Below are 17,936 nucleotides of genomic sequence, written 5' to 3'. Positions count from 1 at the left end.
GAAAGGGAATTGGGTGCCGCGGGTGAGGGAAGAGGGGGAAGCGCCGTGCCCGCCCGGGGGGCGGCTGGGAGGGGCACAGAGATGGCACGGTATGGCACGGCATGGCACCGTGAGGGCACCGTGATGGCACGGAGATGGCACGGAGATGGCACGGAGATGGCACGGAGATGGGACACAGATGGCACGGCATGGCACGGTATGGCACGGTGATGACACGGAGATGGGACAGAGATGGGACAGAGATGGCACGGCATGGAACAGAGATGGCACGGTATGGCACGGCATGGCACCGTGAGGGCACCGTGATGGCACGGAGATGGGACACAAATGGCACAGCATGGCACGGTATGGCACGGTGATGGCACGGCATGGAACAGAGATGGCACGGAGATGGCACGGCATGGCACGGTGATGACACGGAGATGGCACAGAGATGGGACAGAGATGGGACAGAGATGGGACAGAGATGGGACAGAGATGGCACAGCATGGCACGGTGATGGCCCAGAGATGGCACGGAGATGGCACGGTGATGGCACGGTGATGGCACAGAGATGGCACAGAAAATGGGTCTGGAATCATAAAATTCACCCTGAAAATGGGTCTGGAATCATAAAATTCACCCTGAAAATGGGTCTGGAAAAACAAAAATTCAGCTTAAAAATCCAACTTCCTCTCAAAGGTCACCCCTGGTGAAAAGACCTCACTGAACTCCATCATCATCATCATCATCATCATCATCATCATCATCATCATCATCATCATCATCATCACCATCATCATCATCATCATCATCATCATCATCATCATCATCACCATCATCATCGTCACAGGCACCTCTGGAGCTGCCAGGGAAAGGAAAAATGAGATCAAGATGAATTAAAATGATATAAATATAAAATAAAAATATATCAATATGAAAGAAAAGGATGTAAAATGAAACGATAGAAATATAAAATAAAAATGATATAAATAGAAAATAAAACTGATAAAAATAGAAAATAAAGATGATAAAAATAGAAAATAAAAATAGAGAATAAAAATGATAAAAATAGAAAATAAAAACAATAAAAAATAGAAAATAAACCCGATAAAAATAGAAAATAAAACCGATGGAAATCTAAAATGAAACTCTACAAACATAAATTAAGACTGCTGCAAATCTCCAAGGGAACAATGTGCCGGTGTCCCGGGGCTCGGCAGGAATTCCTGAGCACACTGAGCCCTTTCAGAGCGGCACAAAGGGACATTGAGGGGACATTGAGGGGACACTGAGGGGACACCGCTGCGACACCGCTGCGACACGGCTGCCCCGGCCAGGCAGGCACAAAGGGACCTCTCAGTGCCCCAAAACTCCCCCAGAACCCCCCCAAAAATCCCCCAAAGTCACCCAAAACTCACCCTGAACTCTCCCCCAAATCTCCCCAAAAATCCCCCCCAAAATCTCCCAAAACTCACCCAGAACTCTCCAAAAATCTCCCAAATCTCCCCCAAAACCTCCCCAGAATTCCCCCAAAATCCCCCCAAAAAACTCCCAAAACTCCCCCAAAACCTCCCCAAAACTCCCCCAGAATTCCCCAAAAATCTCCCAAAACTCCCCCAAAACGTCTCCAAAATTCCCCCAAAAACTCCCCCAAAAAATTCCCCAAACTCACCCAGAACTCCCCAAAAATCTCCAAAAACTCCCCCAAAAAACTCCCCAAACTCCCCCAAAACTCCCCAAAAATCTCCCAAAACTCCCCCAAAACGTCTCCAAAATTCCCCCAAAAACTCCCCCAAAACTCCCCCCCAAAAAATTCCCCAAACTCACCCAGAACTCCCCAAAACTCCCCCAGAACTCCCCAAAAATCTCCCAAAACTCCCCAAAAACTCCCCCAAAAAACTCCCCAAATTCACCCAGAACTCCCCAAGACTCCCTCAAATCTCCCAAAACTCCCTCAGAACTCCCCAAAAATCTCCCAAAACTCCCCCAAAACCTCCCCAAAATTCCCCCAAAAACTCCACCAAAAAACTCCCCAAAAATCTCCCAAAACTCCTCCAAAACCTTCCCAAAATTCCCCCAAAAATCTCCCCAAAATCACCCAAAATTCCCCCAAAACCTGCCCCAAAACTCCCCAAAATTCCCCCCAAACCCCCACCCAAACTCCCCCAAATCTCCCAAAATTCCCCCAAAACCCCCCAAAATCTCCCAACCCCCCCCCAAAAATCCCCCAAATCTCCCCCCAAATCCTCCAAATCTCCCCAAAAATCTCCCCAAACTCCCCCAAAACTCGGGGGAACGCCAGGGGGAGGGGCCAGAATTCCCAAAAATCCAGGTTGGATCTGGCTGGGATTGGAGGAAATGTCCATAAATGCGAAAAAAACCTAAAATTCCTAAAAAATCCTAAAAACCCCGTGTTGGATCTGGCTGGGGTTGTAGGAAATTCCAGGGGGGGGTGGCCATAAATCCTAAAATTCTTCAAAAATCCTAAAAAACTCCAGGTTGGAGCCAGCAGGGATTGGTGACAGGGACACAGGAGGGACACCAGACTCAGCCTGAGCCTGTTACAGGAAAATTAATTTTATTTTTATTTATTTTAAATTTTTTTTTTTTTTAATTATTTTGGGGTTTTCCCCTCTGGCTTTGGGATTTTTTTTTTTTTTTTACCCCCAAAGGATCTGTCAGCAGGGCTGGAGAGGATGCAGAATTTGGGAAATTTGGGATGGATCCCTGCAGAATTTGGGATTTTCCCTTCCCACCCCTCAGGGCTGCAGCCCCAAGAATTCCAGGAATCAATTCCAGTGCTTGCCAAGGGCTCAGCTGGGGCTGGAACCCCAAAATTTATCCCCAAATTTGGGGGGTCCCACAGGTGCAGGTGGGAATTTTGGGTTCCAGGGGGAATTTTTTGGGTCCCAGAGGGGAATTTTGGGTTCCAGAGAGGATTTTTTGGGTTCCAGGGGGAATTTTGGGTTCCAGAAGGGATTTTTTGGGTCCCAGGGGAATTTTTTGGGTTCCAGAGAGGATTTTTTGGGTCCCAGGGGGGATTTTGGGATTCCAGGGGGGAATTTTTTGTGTTCCAGGGGGGAATTTTGGGTTCCAGAAGGGATTTTTTGGGTCCCAGGGGGAATTTTTTTGCTTCCAGAGGGAATTTTCTGAGTTCCAGGGGGGATTTTTTTGGTCCCAGAGGGAATTTGTGGGTTCCAGAGAGGATTTTCTGGATTCCAAAGGGATTTTTTTGTGTTCCAGGGAGGATTTTTTGGGTTCCAGAGGGGATTTTTTGGGTCCCAGAGGGGATTTTTTTAGGTTCCAGGTGGGATTTTTTGGGTTCCAGGGGGAATTTTCCCTGTCCCAGAGAGGATTTTTAGGTTCCAGAAGGAATTTTTTCTGTCCCAGGGGGATTTTCTGAGTTCCAGAGGGGATTTCTCTGTTCCAGACAGGATTTTCCCTGTCCCAGAAGGGATTTTCTGGATTCCAAAGGGATTTTTTGGGTCCCAGGGGGGATTTTTTGTGTCCCAGGGGGGATTTCTCTGTTCCAGAAGGGATTTTCCCTGCTCCAGAGGGGATTTTTTTTTGTTTCTGGGAGAATTTTCTGGGTCCCAGAGGGAATTTTCTGGGTCCCAGAGGGAATTTCTGGGTTCCAGAGGGGATTTTCTGGGTCCCAGAGGGGATTTTTTTAGGTTCCAGAAAGGATTTTTTGGGTTCCAGGGGGAATTTTCCCTGTCCCAGAGGGGATTTCTCGGTTCTAAAGTGGATTTTTTTGGGTTCCCAAGGGATTTTTTGGGTTCCAAAGTGGATTTTTTGTGTTCCAAAGTGGATTTTTTGGGTTCCCAAGGGATTTTTTGTGTTCCAAAGTGGATTTTTTTGGGTTCCAAAGTGGATTTTTTTGTGTTCTAAAGTGGATTTTTTGTGTTCCAAAGGGATTTTTTGGGTTCCCAAGGGATTTTTTGGGTTCCAAAGGGATTTTTTGGGTTCCAAAGTGGATTTTTTGGGTTCCCAAGGGATTTTCTGGCTCCCAGGCTCAGGCACTGGGTGCATACTGCAGAGCCAGGCGGTCAAACTCGTTCTCCTGCAACCACAACCAAAAAAAATTAATTAAATTAATCATTAATCAATCATTAATCAATCATTAATCAATCATTACCAATCAATCCCCCTCCAATTCACCTTTATTACCTCCCCTCTAGCTGAACCCACCACAATCAGCTCCCTAAAACGAAATTAATTCATTAATTTAATTAATTAACTCTAAATTAACAGCAAATCCCATTTTTCCCTTTTTTTTTTTGCCCTTTGCTGCTTTTCCCTTCCCCTCTCCCATTTTTTTCCCTGTTTTGAGCCCAAATTTCCACCTGGATTAAAAAATCTGCATTTCAGAGCTTTTCTTCCCAAAATAAAGAAACCTGAACGAGATGGAGCTGCCTCCCTTGGGATTTATCTCCCCTAAACAGGGAAAAAATTCAATTTATTTGATTTATTTTTAATATTATTTCTATTTTCTACCTTGGCCTGGTACTCCTGGATGAAGGGATGGTTTTTGTGAGCATCCTTCAGCTGGGACAGGTAACGATTGGTGACCTGAGGGGACAAAAAAATTCAAATTTGGAGAGAATTGAATTCAAATTTTGGAACAAATCCCACCTAAATGTGGTTTTTTTTTTTTTTTTACACCTCAAATCCTGATTTTCTCACTGTCCCCAGTTCAAACCGTGCACACACTTGAAATTAAAAATGAAACAAAAATCAACTTGCAGTGGTGGTTTCAATAAAAAATTAAAATAAAAATCAAAATCAGGAAGAGCTGGAAATCTAAATTTTTTGGTTTTTTTTCTGCTTGGGTTTTTTTCTCAAAAAGGTGGAAATCTGGAATGGTTTGGGTTGGAAGGGAGCTCAAGGAGCAGGGAATTCCATGGGAAAAGCCAAATCCCCCAAATCCCAAACAATTCCTTGGGGCTCTGAGCTGCCCCTGCCCAAAATGACCCCAAAAGGTCCCAAAATAATCCCATTTATCCCCAAAAGAATCCCATTTATCCCCAAAATAATCCCATTTATCCCCAAAATAATCCCATTTATCCCCCAAATTATCCCATTTATCCCCCAAATTATCCCATTTATCCCCCAAATTATCCCATTTATACCCCAAAATAATCCCATTTATCCCCAAATTATCCCATTTATCCCCAAATTATCCTATTTACCCCCAAAATGATCCCTTTTATCCCAAAAATAATCCCATTTATCCCCAAAATAATCCCATTTATCCCCCAAATTATCCCATTTACCCCAAAATGATTCCAAAATAATCTCATTTACCCCCAAAATAATCCCATTTACCCCCAAAATGACCTCATTTATCCCCAAAATGATCCCATTTAACCCCAAAATGATCCCATTTACCCCAAAATGATTCCAAAATAATCCCATTTACCCGCAAATAATTTCATTTATCCCTCAAATGACCCCATTTATCCCCAGAATGGTCCTAAAATGACCCCATTTATTCCCCAAACGATTCCAAAACAATCCCATCTACCCCAAAATAATCCCATTTATCCCAAAATAATCCCATTTATCCCCCAAATTATCCCATTTACCCCAAAATGATTCCCAAATAATCTCATTTCTGCCCCAAATTATCCCAATTATTCCCAAAATGGTCCCAAAATGACCCCATTTATCCCTCAAATGGTCCCAAAATAATCCCATTTGACCCCAAAATGACCTCATTTATCCCCAAAATGACCCCAAAATGACCCCAATCCCCAAATGCCCCCATTTATTCCCAAATTGATCCCACACTGATCCCATTTCCCCCAAACTGGTCCCATTTACCCCCAAAATGGTCCTAAAATGACCTCATTTATTCCCAAAATGATTCCAAAATAATCCCATTTACCCCCAAAATAATCCCATTTATCCCCAAAATGACCCCATTTACCCCCAAATAATCCCATTTACCCCCAAATGAGCCCAAAATAATCCCATTTACCCCAAAATAATTCCATTTATCCCTCAAATGACTCCATTTAGCCCCAGAATGGTCCTAAAATGACCCCATTTATTCCCAAACGATTCCAAAATAATCCCATCTACCCCAAAATAATCCCATTTCCCCCAAAATAATCCCATTTATCCCCAAAATAATCCCATTTACCCCCAAAATGACCTCATTTATCCCCAAAATGATCCCATTTAACCCCAAAATGATTCCAAAATGACCCCATTTACCCCCAAATAATCCCATTTACCCCAAAATGAGCCCAAAATGACCCCATTTACCCCAAAATGACCCCATTTATCCCTGAATGCCCCCATTTATCCCCAAAACTGTCCCAAAATGACCCCATTTACCCCCAAAATGACCCCATTTACCCCAAAATTATTCCAAAATAATCCCATTTACCCCCAAATAATCACATTTACCCCCAAAATAATCCCATTTATCCCCAAAATGATTCCAAAATGACCCCATTTACCCCCAAATAATCACATTTACCCCAAAATGATCCCATTTATCCCTCAAATGACCCCATTTAGCCCCAAAACGGTCCTAAAATGACCCCATTTATTCCCCAAATGATTCCAAAATAATCCCATCTACCCCAAAATAATCCCATTTATCCCCAAAATAATCCCATTTATCCCCAAAATAATCCCATTTATCCCCAAAATGATTCCCAAATAATCTCATTTCTGCCCCAAATTATCCCAATTATTCCCAAAATGGTCCCAAAATGACCCCATTTATCCCTCAAATGGTCCCAAAATAATCCCATTTAACCCCAAAATGACCTCATTGATCCCCAAAATGACCCCAAAATGACCCCAATCCCCAAATGCCCCCATTTATTCCCAAATTGATCCCACACTGATCCCATTTCCCCCAAACTGGTCCCATTTACCCCCAAAATGGTCCTAAAATGACCTCATTTATTCCCAAAATGATTCCAAAATGACCCCATTTACCCCCAAATAATCCCATTTACCCCAAAATGAGCCCAAAATGACCCCATTTACCCCAAAATTATTCCAAAATAATCCCATTTACCCCCAAATAATCCCATTTACCCCCAAAATCATCCCATTTATCCCCAAAATGATTCCAAAATGACCCCATTTACCCCCAAATAATCACATTTACCCCAAAATGATCCCATTTATCCCTCAAATGACCCCATTTAGCCCCAAAACGGTCCTAAAATGACCCCATTTATTCCCCAAATGATTCCAAAATAATCCCATCTACCCCAAAATAATCCCATTTATCCCCAAAATAATCCCATTTATCCCTGAATGCCCCCATTTATCCCCAAAACGGTCCCATAATGACCCCATTTACCCCAAAATGATTCCAAAATAATCCCATTTACCCCCAAATAATCACATTTACCCCCAAAATAATCCCATTTATCCCCAAAATGATCCCATTTAACCCCAAAACGATCCCATTTACCCCAAAATGATTCCAAAATAATCCCATTTACCCCCAAATAATTTCATTTATCCCTCAAATGATCCCATTTATCCCCAGAATGGTCCTAAAATGACCCCATTTATTCCCCATACGATTCCAAAATAATCCCATTTACCCCCAAATAATCCCATTTATCCCCAAAATGCTCCCAAAATGACCCCATTTATCCCCTAAATGATTCCAAAATGCCCCATTTCCCCCAAAATGCCCCCCAAATGCCCCTTCCCCAGGTGCCCTCTCACCTCGGGGCCCTTGCCCAGGTGCTGGCTCAGCACCACCAGGTTGAGCAGAGTCTCGGGGTGCCCGCTGTCCTGCAGGGGGTGGCACAGGGGGGATGGCACAGGGTGGCACAGGGGTGGCACAGGTTGGCACAGGGGGTGGCACAGGGTGGCACAGGGGGTGGCACAGGGGGTGGCACAGGGGGGGTGGCACAGGGTGGCACAGGGGGTGGCACAGGGGTGGCACAGGGGGTGGCACAGGGGCCTTCCCCTGTCCCTGTGGGGTCTCTGAGCTGTCCCCTGTCCCTGAGGGGCTGTTCCCTGTCCCCCGTGGGGCTGTCCCCTGTCCCTTTGGGGACTCTGGGCTGTCCCCCGTCCCATCTCTGGAGTGTCCCCTGTCCCCGTGGGGCTGTTCCCTGTCCCTGTGGGGACTCTGGGCTGTCCCCTGTCCCCCAGGAGCTGTCCCCTGTCCCTGAGGGGACTCTGGGCTGTCCCTGTCCCCGTGGGGCTATCCCCTGTCCCCTCTAAGGGCTGTCCCCTGTCCCCTCTCAGGGCTGTCCCCTGTCCCTTTGGGGACTCTGGGCTGTTCCCTGTCCCCCAGGAGCTGTCCCCTGTCCCTTTGGGGACTCTGGGGCTGTCCCCTGTCCCCTCTCAGGGCTGTCCCCTGTCCCCGAGGGGACTCTCTGGACTGTCCCCTGTCCCTTTGGGGCTGTCCCCTGTCCCCGTGGGGCTGTCCCCTGTCCCTGAGGGGACTCTGGGCTGTCCCCTGTCCCCCAGGAGCTGTCCCCTGTCCCTGTGGGGACTCTGGGCTGTCCCTGTCCCTGTGGGGCTGTCCCCTGTCCCTGTGGGGACTCTCTGGGCTGTCCCCTGTCCCCGTGGGGCTGTCCCCTGTCCCCTCTCTGAGCTGTCCCCTGTCCCTTTGGGGACTCTGGGGTGTCCCCTGTCCCATCTCTGGACTGTCCCCTGTCCCCGTGGGGCTATCCCCTGTCCCCGTGGGACTGTCCCCTGTCCCCGTGGGGCTGTCCCCTGTCCCCTCTCAGGGCTGTCCCCTGTCCCTGTGGGGACTCTGAGCTGTCCCCTGTCCCTGTGGGGCTGTCCCCTGTCCCCTCTGGGGGCTGTCCCCTGTCCCCTCTGGGGGCTGTACCTTGTCCAGAGCCTCCTGGAGCAGCCCCTCGGCCTCGTCCCAGCGGCCCTGGGCCATGGCAGCGGCCGCCTGCCCGTTGAGCAGCAGCAGCGAGGGGCAGAACCTGTCTGCCAGCTCCTGGAAGGTGTAGAAGGCATCCTGCAGCTTCTCCCCGCCCTGCAAGAGAGCACTGGGCTCACCCTGGCCTGGGAAACCTGATCTTCATCTTTGGGGCCATGGGAAATCCTGATCTCCATCCCTGGGGCCATGGGAAATCCTGATCTCCATCCCTGGGGCCATGGGAAATCCTGATCTCCATCCCTGGGGCCATGGGAAATCCTGATCTCCATCCCTGGGGCCATGGGAAATCCTGATCTCCTTCTTTGGGGTCAGGGGAAATCCTGATCTCCATCCTTGGGGTCAGGGGAAATCCTGATCTCCATCCCTGGCCTGGGAAATCCTGATCTCCATCCCTGGGCTGGGAAATCCTGATCTCCATCCCTGGGGTCATGGGAAATCCTGATCTCCATCCCTGGGGCCAGGGGAAATCCTGATCTCCATCCTTGGGGCCATGGGAAATCCTGATCTCCATCCCTGGGGCCATGGGAAATCCTGATCTCCATCCCTGGGGCCATGGGAAATCCTGATCTCCATCCCTGGGGTCATCCCTGGCCTGGGAAATCCTGATTTGAATTTATTTAATGGGAATTTGAATTTATTTAATGGGAACCCAAACTGTGTGACCCTGGCTCCCAGGAATTTGAATTTATTTAATGGGAATTTGAATTTATTTAATGGGAATTTGAATTTATTTAATGGGAACCCAAGCTGTGTGACCCTGGATTCCAGGGATTTGAATTTATTTAATGGGAATTTGAATTTATTTAATGGGAATTTGAATTTATTTAATGGGAACCCAAGCTGTGTGACCTGGCTCCCAGGAATCTGAATTTATTTCAGGGGAACCCAAGCTGTGTGACCTGGCTCCCAGGGATTTGAATTTATTTAATGGGAATTTGAATTTATTAAATGGGAACCCAAGCTGTGTGACCCTGGATCCCAGGAATTTGAATTTATTTAATGGGAATTTGAATTTATTTAATGGGAACCCAAGCTGGGTCACCTGGCTCCCAGGAATTTGAATTTATTTAATGAGAATTTGAATTTATTTCAGGGGAACCCAAGCTGGGTCACCTGGCTCCCAGGAATTTGAATTTATTTAATGGGAATTTGAATTTATTTCAGGGGAACCCAAGCTGTGTGACCCTGGCTCCCAGGAATTTGAATTTATTTAATGGGAATCTGAATTTATTTCAGGGGAACCCAAGCTGTGTGACCCTGGCTCCCAGAGATTTGAATTTATTTCAGGGGAACCCAAGCTGTGTGACCTGGCTCCCAGGAATTTGAATTTATTTAATGAGAATTTGAATTTACTTCAGGGGAACCCAAGCTGGGTCACCTGGCTCCCAGGAATTTGAATTTATTTAATGAGAATTTGAATTTATTTAATGGGAACCCAAGCTGGGTCACCTGGATCCCAGGGATTTGAATTTATTTAATGGGAATTTGAATTTATTTAATGGGAACCCAAACTGTGTGACCTGGCTCCCAGGGATTTGAATTTATTTCAGGGGAACCCAAGCTGGGTGACCTGGCTCCCAGGGATTTGAATTTATTTAATGGGAATTTGAATTTATTTAATGGGAACCCAAGCTGGGTCACCTGGATCCCAGGGATTTGAATTTATTTAATGGGAATTTGAATTTATTTAATGGGAATTTGAATTTATTTAATGGGAATTTGAATTTATTTCAGGGGAACCCAAGCTGGGTGACCTGGCTCCCAGGGATTTGAGGAGTTGGTTTCCATCCCTCCTGCTCCCCCAAACTCGGCGGTTTTGCCTCACTCCCAAACCCCTTGAAGGACATTTTGTGTCCTGGGGTCTGGATGGGGACAGCAGAGCAGCTCCTGGGGTGTCTGGGGACCTTTTGGGGACGTTTTGGGACCCACCAAGGCCAGGTTCACCCAGGCTGTGGCCAGCTGGGTCAGCGTGGCATCCTCATCCTGCTCCTGCATCTTCTTCAGCTCCTTCCTGCAGGAGAAGGGGGAATCACAAAGGGAATTTCAGCACCAAACCAAACAAATTGGGGTTCCCCCTCGAGTTTTCTGTGTTGTGTTTCACCAGGAGAAGCCTGGTTTGATTCCTGGAAATGGAGGAGGGGAAGGAGAAAAGGAGAAGAAGGAGGAGAAGGAGGAGAAGGAGGAGAAGGAGGAGAAGGAGGAGAAGGAGGAGAAGGAGGAGAAGGAGGAGAAGGAGGAGAAGGAGGAGAAGGAGGAGAAGGAGGAGAAGGAGGAGAAGGAGGAGAAGGAGGAGAAGGAGGAGGAGAAGGAGAAAAGGAAGAGGAAAAGGAGGAAAAGGAGGAGGAAAAGGAGGAGGAAAAGGAGGAGGAAAAGGAGGAGGAAAAGGAGGAGGAAAAGGAGGAGAAGGAGGAGAGAAAGGAAGAGAGAAAGGAGGAGGAAAAGGAGGAGGAGAAGGAGGAGGAGGAGGAGGAGGAGGAGGAGGAGGAGGAGGAGGAGGAGGAAAAAGAGAAAAGGAGGAGGAAAAGGAGGAGGAAAAGGAGGAGAGAGGAAGAGAGAAAGGAGGAGGAGAAGGAGGAGGAGAAGGAGGAGGAGGAGAGGAGGAGGAGGAGGAGGAGGAGAAGGAGGAGGAGAAGGAGGAGGAGAAGGAGGAGAGAAAGGAGGAGAGAAAGAAGGAAGAAAAGGAAAAATGAAAAAGGAAAAGGGGAAGAAAAAAGGGAAATGAAATCAGGAAAGGGAAAATAAAAAAGAAAAAAAGAGGAAAGGTAAAAAGGGAAGGAAAGTAAAAAGGGAAAAGGGAAGAGGGAAGAGGGAAGGCCCAATCCCACCTGGCCAGGTCGAGCCTGTCGAGCTTCAGCAGGATCTGGATCATCATGGCCAGGCTGCAGGGACAGGAGCAGAGGGACTGACCCAGCTGGAGCCACCCCTGGAGCCACCTGGGAGGGTCCTGGGGGTCCCTCCTGACCCCAACCCCACCTGGGAGGGTCCTGGGGGTCCCTCCTGACCCCAACCCCACCTGGGAGGGTCCTGAGGGTCCCTCCTAACCCCAACCCCACCTGGGAGGGTCCTGAGGGTCCCTCCTGACCCCACCCCCACCTGGGAGGGTCCTGAGGGTCCCTCCTGACCCCAACCCCACCTGGGAGGGTCCTGGGGGTCCCTCCTGACCCCAACCCCACCTGGGAGGGTCCTGAGGGTCCCTCCTGACCCCAACCCCACCTGGGAGGGTCCTGGGGGTCCCTCCCAGCCCAAACCCCACCTGGGAGGGTCCTGGGGGTCCCTCCTGAGCCCAACCCCACCTGGGAGGGTCCTGAGGGTCCCTCCTGACCCCAACCCCACCTGGGAGGGTCCTGGGGGTCCCTCCTGACCCCAACCCCACCTGGGAGGGTCCTGAGGGTCCCTCCTGACCCCAAACCCCACCTGGGAGGGTCCTGGGGGTCCCTCCCGACCCCAACCCCACCTGGGAGGGTCCTGGGGGTCCCTCCTAACCCCAACCCCACCTGGGATGGTCCTGAGGGTCCCTCCTGACCCCACCCCCACCTGGGATGGTCCTGAGGGTCCCTCCTGACCCCAAACCCACCTGGGATGGTCCTGAGGGTCCCTCCCAGCCCAAACCCACCTGGGATGGTCCTGAGGGTCCCTCCCAGCCCAAACCCCACCTGGGAGGGTCCTGGGGGTCCCTCCTGAGCCCATGAGGATTTGATCCCATTTTTTTTAATTCCCTGACCATCCCAGGCTGTCCCCCTGGTGCTGACCCCCATTTTTGGGGTGCCCTGACCATCCCAGGCTGTCCCCCTGGTGCTGACCCCCGTTTTTGGGGAGGATTGATCCCATTTTGGGGTGCCCTGACCATTCCAGGCTGTCCCCCTGGTGCTGAACCCCATTTTTGGGGAGGATTGATCCCATTTTGGGGTGCCCTGACCATTCCAGGCTGTCCCCCTGGTGCTGACCCCCATTTTTGGGGAGGATTGATCCCATTTTTGGGGTGCCCTGACCATTCCAGGCTGTCCCCCTCGTGCTGACCCCCGTTTTTGGGGAGGATTGATCCCATTTTTGGGGTGCCCTGACCATCCCAGGCTGTCCCCCTGGTGCTGACCCCCATTTTTGGGGAGGATTGATCCCATTTTTGGGGTGCCCTGACCATTCCAGGCTGTCCCCCTGGTGCTGACCCCCGTTTTTGGGGAGGATTGATCCCATTTTGGGGTGCCCTGACCATTCCAGGCTGTCCCCCTGGTGCAGGGCCCGCAGGGCAGCGTCGGGGTCCTGCTGGTGGCAGTAGATGGACGCTGCCATCAGCAGGAAGGTGCTGTTGGTGACATCCACGCTCTTGGCCATCTTCTTGTCCAGCTCTGCCACGATGGAGTCCCTGGGGAGGGGGACAAGGGGAAATGGGGGAGAAAAGGGGGAGGAAAGGGGGAGGAAAGGGGGGGGAAAATGGGGGAGAAAAGGGGGAGAAAAGGGGGAGAAAAGGGGGAGAAAATGAGGGGGAAAATGGGGGGGAAATGGGGGGGAAAATGGGGGGGAAATGGGGGAGAAAAGGGGGGGGAAATGGGGAGAAAAGGGGGGGAATGGGGGGGAAATGGGGAGAAAAGGGGGAGAAAATGAGGGGGAAAATGGGGGGGAAATGGGGGGAGAAAAGGGGGGAGAAAAGGGGGGGAAAAGGGGGGGGAAAAGGGGGGGGAAAAGGGGGGGGAAATGGGGGGGAAATGGGGGGGAAAATGGGGGGGGAAAATGGGGGGGGAAAATGGGGGGGGAAAATGGGGGGGGAAAATGGGGGGGGAAAATGGGGGGGGAAAATGGGGGGGGAAATGGGGGGGGAAATGGGGGGGAAAATGGGGGGGAAAATGGGGGGGAAAGTGGGGGAGAAAATGGGGGGGAAATGGGGGGGAAATGGGGGGGAAATGGGGGGGAAATGGGGGGGAAATGGGGGGGAAATGGGGGGGGAAATGGGGAGAAAAGGGGGAGAAAAGGGGGGGAGAAAAGGGGGGGAGAAAAGGGGGGGAGAAAAGGGGGGGAGAAAAGGGGGGGGAGAAAAGGGGGGGAGAAAAGGGGGGGAGAAAAGGGGGGAGAAAAGGGGGGGAAAGTGGGGGAGAAAATGGGGGGGAAAGTGGGGGAGAAAATGGGGGAGAAAATGGGAAATGGGGTGGGTTTAGGGGGAAAATAGGGAAGAAAATGGGGGAGAAAATGGGGGAGAAAATGGGGGAGAAAATGGGAGGAGGAAAAGAGGGGGAAATGGAGGAAAATGAGAGAAAAAATGGGGGAAAACAGGAGAGAAAATGGGAGAGAAATGGGGGAGAAAATGGGGGGAAGGGGGAAAAGGAGGGAGAAAATGGGGAAAATGGAGGGGAAAAGGGGGGGAAAATGGGAGAGAAAAAGGGGGGGAATGGGATAAGATGGGGGAGAAAGGGGGGAGAAAATAGGGGGGGGAAATGGGGGGGGAAATGGAGGGGAATGGGATAAAATGGGGGAGAAAATGGAAGGGAAAATGGAGGAGAAAATGGGAGAAAACGGCGGGGGGGAGAAAATGGGAGAAAAGGAGGAGGAAAAAAGGGAGAAATGGGGGAGAAAATGGGAGAAAAAAAGGGAGAAAAGCAGGATAAAGCAGGAGAAGCTGTGGCTGCTCCCTCCCTGGCAGTGCTCAAGGCCAGGCTGGAGCCCTGGAAGGGATCCCTGGGTACTGAACCCCCAAACCCCCAAAGCCCTGGGGTGGAGGAGCTGTGGCTGCTGCAGCTCTGCTGCCCCCCCAGAGCCCCGGGAAGGGCTGGGCCAGGCTCACCTCTGGCTCTGGCTGTCGCTGGCCAGGAACTGGGCAAACATCCGCACGGACTGCAGCTCGGGGCTGGGGCTGCCACGGAGCTCGTCCAGAACCACCCCGAACTTCCGCTGCAAGCAGAACAGGGACAGAGGGGGGAAGGGAAATGGGGGGGAAGGGGGGAAAGGGGGGGAAAAGGGGAAAAAAGGGGAAAAAAGGAAATAAGAAGGGAAAAAAAGGGGGAAAAAGGGAATAAAAAGGGGAAAAAAGGGGAAAAAAGGGGGAAAAAGGGGGAAAAAGGGAATAAAAAGGGGAAAAAAGGGGAAAAAAGGGGGAAAAGGGGGAAAAAGGGGGAAAAAGGGGGAAAAAGGAAATAAAAAGGGAAAAAAAGGGAAAAAAAAGGAGAAAAAAAGGAGAAAAAAGGGAAAAAAAGGGAAAAAAGGGGGAAAAAAGGGAAAAAAAGGGGAAAAAAGGAGAAAAAAGGAGAAAAAAAGGGAAAAAAAGGGAAAAAAGGGGAAAAAAAAGGGAAAAAAGGAAATAAAAAGGAGAAAAAAGGAAATAAAAAGGGGAAAAAAGAGAAAAAAGGAAATAAAAAGGGGAAAAAAAGGAAATAAAAAGGGAAAAAAGGGAAAAAAGGAAATAAAAAGGGGAAAAAGGGGAAAAAAGGAAATAAAAAGGGAAAAAAAAGGGAAAAAAAGGAAAAAAAGGGAAAAAGGGGGGAAAAAGGGGGGAAAAAAGGGGGGAAAAAAGGGGGGAAAAAAGGGGGAAAAAAGGGGGGAAAAAAGGGGGAAAAAGGGGGGAAAAAGGGGGAAAAAGGGGAAAAGGAAATAAGAAAAAAAGGAGAAAAAAGGAAATAAAAAGGGGGAAAGGAAAATAAAAAGGGGAAAAAGGGAAAAAAGGAAATAAAAGGGAAAAAAGGGAAAAAAGGAAATAAATGGGAAAAAAGGGAAAAAGGAAATAAAATGGGAAAAAAGGGAAAAAAGGAAATAAAATGGGAAAAAGGGAAAAAGGAAATAAAAGGAAAAAATTGGAAAAAAGGAAAAATTGGAAAAAAGGAAGGAAAGAGAGGGAAAGAGAGGGAAAGAGAGGGAAGAGAGGGAAAGAGAGGGAAGAGAGGGAAAGAGAGGGAAGAGGAAAAAAAGGAAAAAGTAAATAAAAAGGAAAAAAGGAAATAAAAAGGAAAAGAGGGAAAGAGAGGGAAAGAGAGGGGAAAAAGGAAAACAGGAAAAAACAGGAAAAAAGGAAAAAAAAGGGAAAAAAGGAAAAACAGGAAAAAAGGAAAAACAGGAAAAAAGGAAAAACAGGAAAAAAGGAAAAACAGGAAAAAAGGTGAAAAAGGGGAAAAAAGGGGAAAAAGGGGGAAGAAAGGGGAAAAAGGGGGAAGAAAGGGGGAAGAAAGGGGAAAAGAAAGGGGAAAAGAAAGGGGAAAAGAAAGGGGAAAAGAAAGGGGAAAAGAAAGGGGAAAAGAAAGGGGAAAAGAAAGGGGAAGAAGGAAAAAAAAAGCAGGTAAGGCAAGAAGAGAAAAAAAGAAGGAAGAGAAGGAGAAGCAGGAAAATCAAAAAAAGCAGGAAGGGCAGGAAGAAAGGGAGAGAAGGGAGAGAGGGGAGGTTGAGGTTTGAGCAGAACTCTCAAGGATCTGCAGGGACAGGGACTAGGGAATGGATTTGGGAATTCCAGGGAATGGATTTGGGATCTGGGAATCCCAGGGAATGGATTTGGGATTTGGGAAACCCAGGGAATGGATTTGGAATTTGGGAATTCCAGGGAATGGATTTGGGAAACCCAGGGAATGGATTTGGGATCTGGGAATCCCAGGGAATGGATTTGGGATTTGGGAAACCCAGGGAATGGATTTGGAATTTGGGAATCCCAGGGAATGGATTTGGAATTTGGGAATCCCAGGGAATGGATCTGGGAATCCCAGGGAATGGATTTGGGATCTGGGAATCCCAGGGAATGGATCTGGGAATCCCAGGGAATGGATTTGGGATCTGGGAATCCCAGGGAATGGATTTGGGTTTGGGAATCCCAGGGAATGGATTTGGGATTTGGGAATCCCAGGGCCCAGGGAATGGATTGAAGCTGGAGAGGGGATCTGGGTGGGATTTGGGCAGGGATTCCCAGAGCAGCTGAGGCTGCCCTGGCTGCTGGCAGTGCCAGGGGGCACAGGGGGGGTCGGGGGGGGCACAGGTGAGGTCAGGCTGGGCTCACCTGGGCGATGTAGGCTCGGAACAGGAACACGTCCCGCTCGGCCTCCTGCTGGGGGCTGCTGGGCTGGAGAGGACAGGGAATCCTCAGGGCTCTGGGGACCCCAAAACAGCCCCAGAGAACCCACCCCACACAAACCCACCCCACAGCGATCCCTCCTGCTGGGGGCTGCTGGGCTGGGGAGGACAGGGAATCCTCAGGGCTCTGGGGACCCCAAACCCACAGAGGAGCCCACACAAACCCGCACCATAAAACCAACCCCACACCGGTCAGCCCTATAAAACCAACCCCACAGAAAAAACTCAGAGAAAAATCCCACACAAACCAGCCCCACACGAACCACCCCACAGAAACCAACCCCACAGAAAAAGCTCAGAGAAAAATCCCACACAAACCAACCCCACACGAACCACCCCACAGAAAACCCCCACTAAACCACCCCACACCAACCCGCCCCATAAAACCAACCCCACACCAACAGCCCCACACAAACCCACCCTATAAACCCAACCCCACAAAACCAACCCCACACAAACCCAACCCCACACAAACCCACCCCACACAAACCCAACCCCACACAAACCCACCCCACAGCCCAGCCCAGCCCCTCACGAGCCCTCCCGCGGGTCCCGACCTTGGCGCGCTGCGCCTCGTTAATGGCGGCCTGGAAGGCGCCGATGTAGAAGTTGTTGCGGAGGTCGAAGAGCTCGTCCGCCTCCCCGGCCGGCGCCGCGCCCGCCCCGGCCGCCATCGCCCTCAGACACGTCCCCGGAAGCGCCCGCGCCGCGCGGGCTGCCGGGAGACGCTGTCTCCATGGCAACCGCCAATAGCAACGCGAGGAGCCAATACGTCAGCAAAAAGCGACGCGCGGCGCAGCGTGTGGGCGGGGTCGGAGCGAACCGGCCAATGAACAACACACGAGGCGGTGACGCCATCGGGGCGGGGTTGGAGAGGGATGACCAATGAGCAGAGAGCACGGAGGTGACGCCATCGGTACGCGCGGCGCCGCGTGTGGGCGGGGTCGGAGCGAGCCGGCCAATGAGCGACGCACGATGCGGTGACGCCATCGAGGCGCGCGACGCACGTGTGGGCGGGGCTAGGACGAGCCGG

The 17,936-nt window shown here is 50.0% G+C and overlaps 1 protein-coding gene across 4 annotated transcripts; it reads right to left on the bottom strand.

Annotated features, from left to right (window-relative positions):
• Nucleotides 1-2,543: 2,543 nt before the first annotated feature.
• On the bottom strand, nucleotides 2,544-17,619 carry COPE (COPI coat complex subunit epsilon). Of its 4 annotated transcripts, none has more exons than XR_009489653.1 (11): nucleotides 17,461-17,618; nucleotides 16,830-16,892; nucleotides 14,643-14,749; nucleotides 13,080-13,232; nucleotides 11,698-11,751; nucleotides 10,802-10,883; nucleotides 8,813-8,968; nucleotides 7,693-7,761; nucleotides 4,480-4,554; nucleotides 3,906-4,045; nucleotides 2,544-3,863 (listed from the first exon to the last, which is right to left on the bottom strand). XR_009489653.1 is itself a non-coding variant. In XM_059869743.1 (11 exons), exons 1-10 carry the CDS (start codon nucleotides 17,575-17,577, stop codon nucleotides 3,998-4,000), a joined length of 924 nt encoding a protein of 307 aa, XP_059725726.1. In that variant the 5' UTR covers nucleotides 17,578-17,619; the 3' UTR covers nucleotides 2,544-3,861; nucleotides 3,985-3,997. The 4 variants fall into 4 exon arrangements, 3 of the variants coding, with proteins under 3 accessions (XP_059725726.1, XP_059725727.1, XP_059725728.1); XM_059869743.1 differs by having other exon boundaries at nucleotides 2,544-3,861; nucleotides 3,985-4,045; nucleotides 17,461-17,619; XM_059869744.1 differs by having other exon boundaries at nucleotides 2,544-3,839; nucleotides 3,985-4,045; nucleotides 17,461-17,619.
• Nucleotides 17,620-17,936: the final 317 nt, after the last annotated feature.

This window comes from Haemorhous mexicanus, chromosome 29 (genome assembly GCF_027477595.1).
Source record: "Haemorhous mexicanus isolate bHaeMex1 chromosome 29, bHaeMex1.pri, whole genome shotgun sequence".
Classification (NCBI taxonomy): domain Eukaryota; kingdom Metazoa; phylum Chordata; class Aves; order Passeriformes; family Fringillidae; genus Haemorhous; species Haemorhous mexicanus.
The sequence above is the reverse complement of the archived record's forward strand: the minus strand, read 5'-3'. Positions and strand labels throughout refer to the sequence as shown.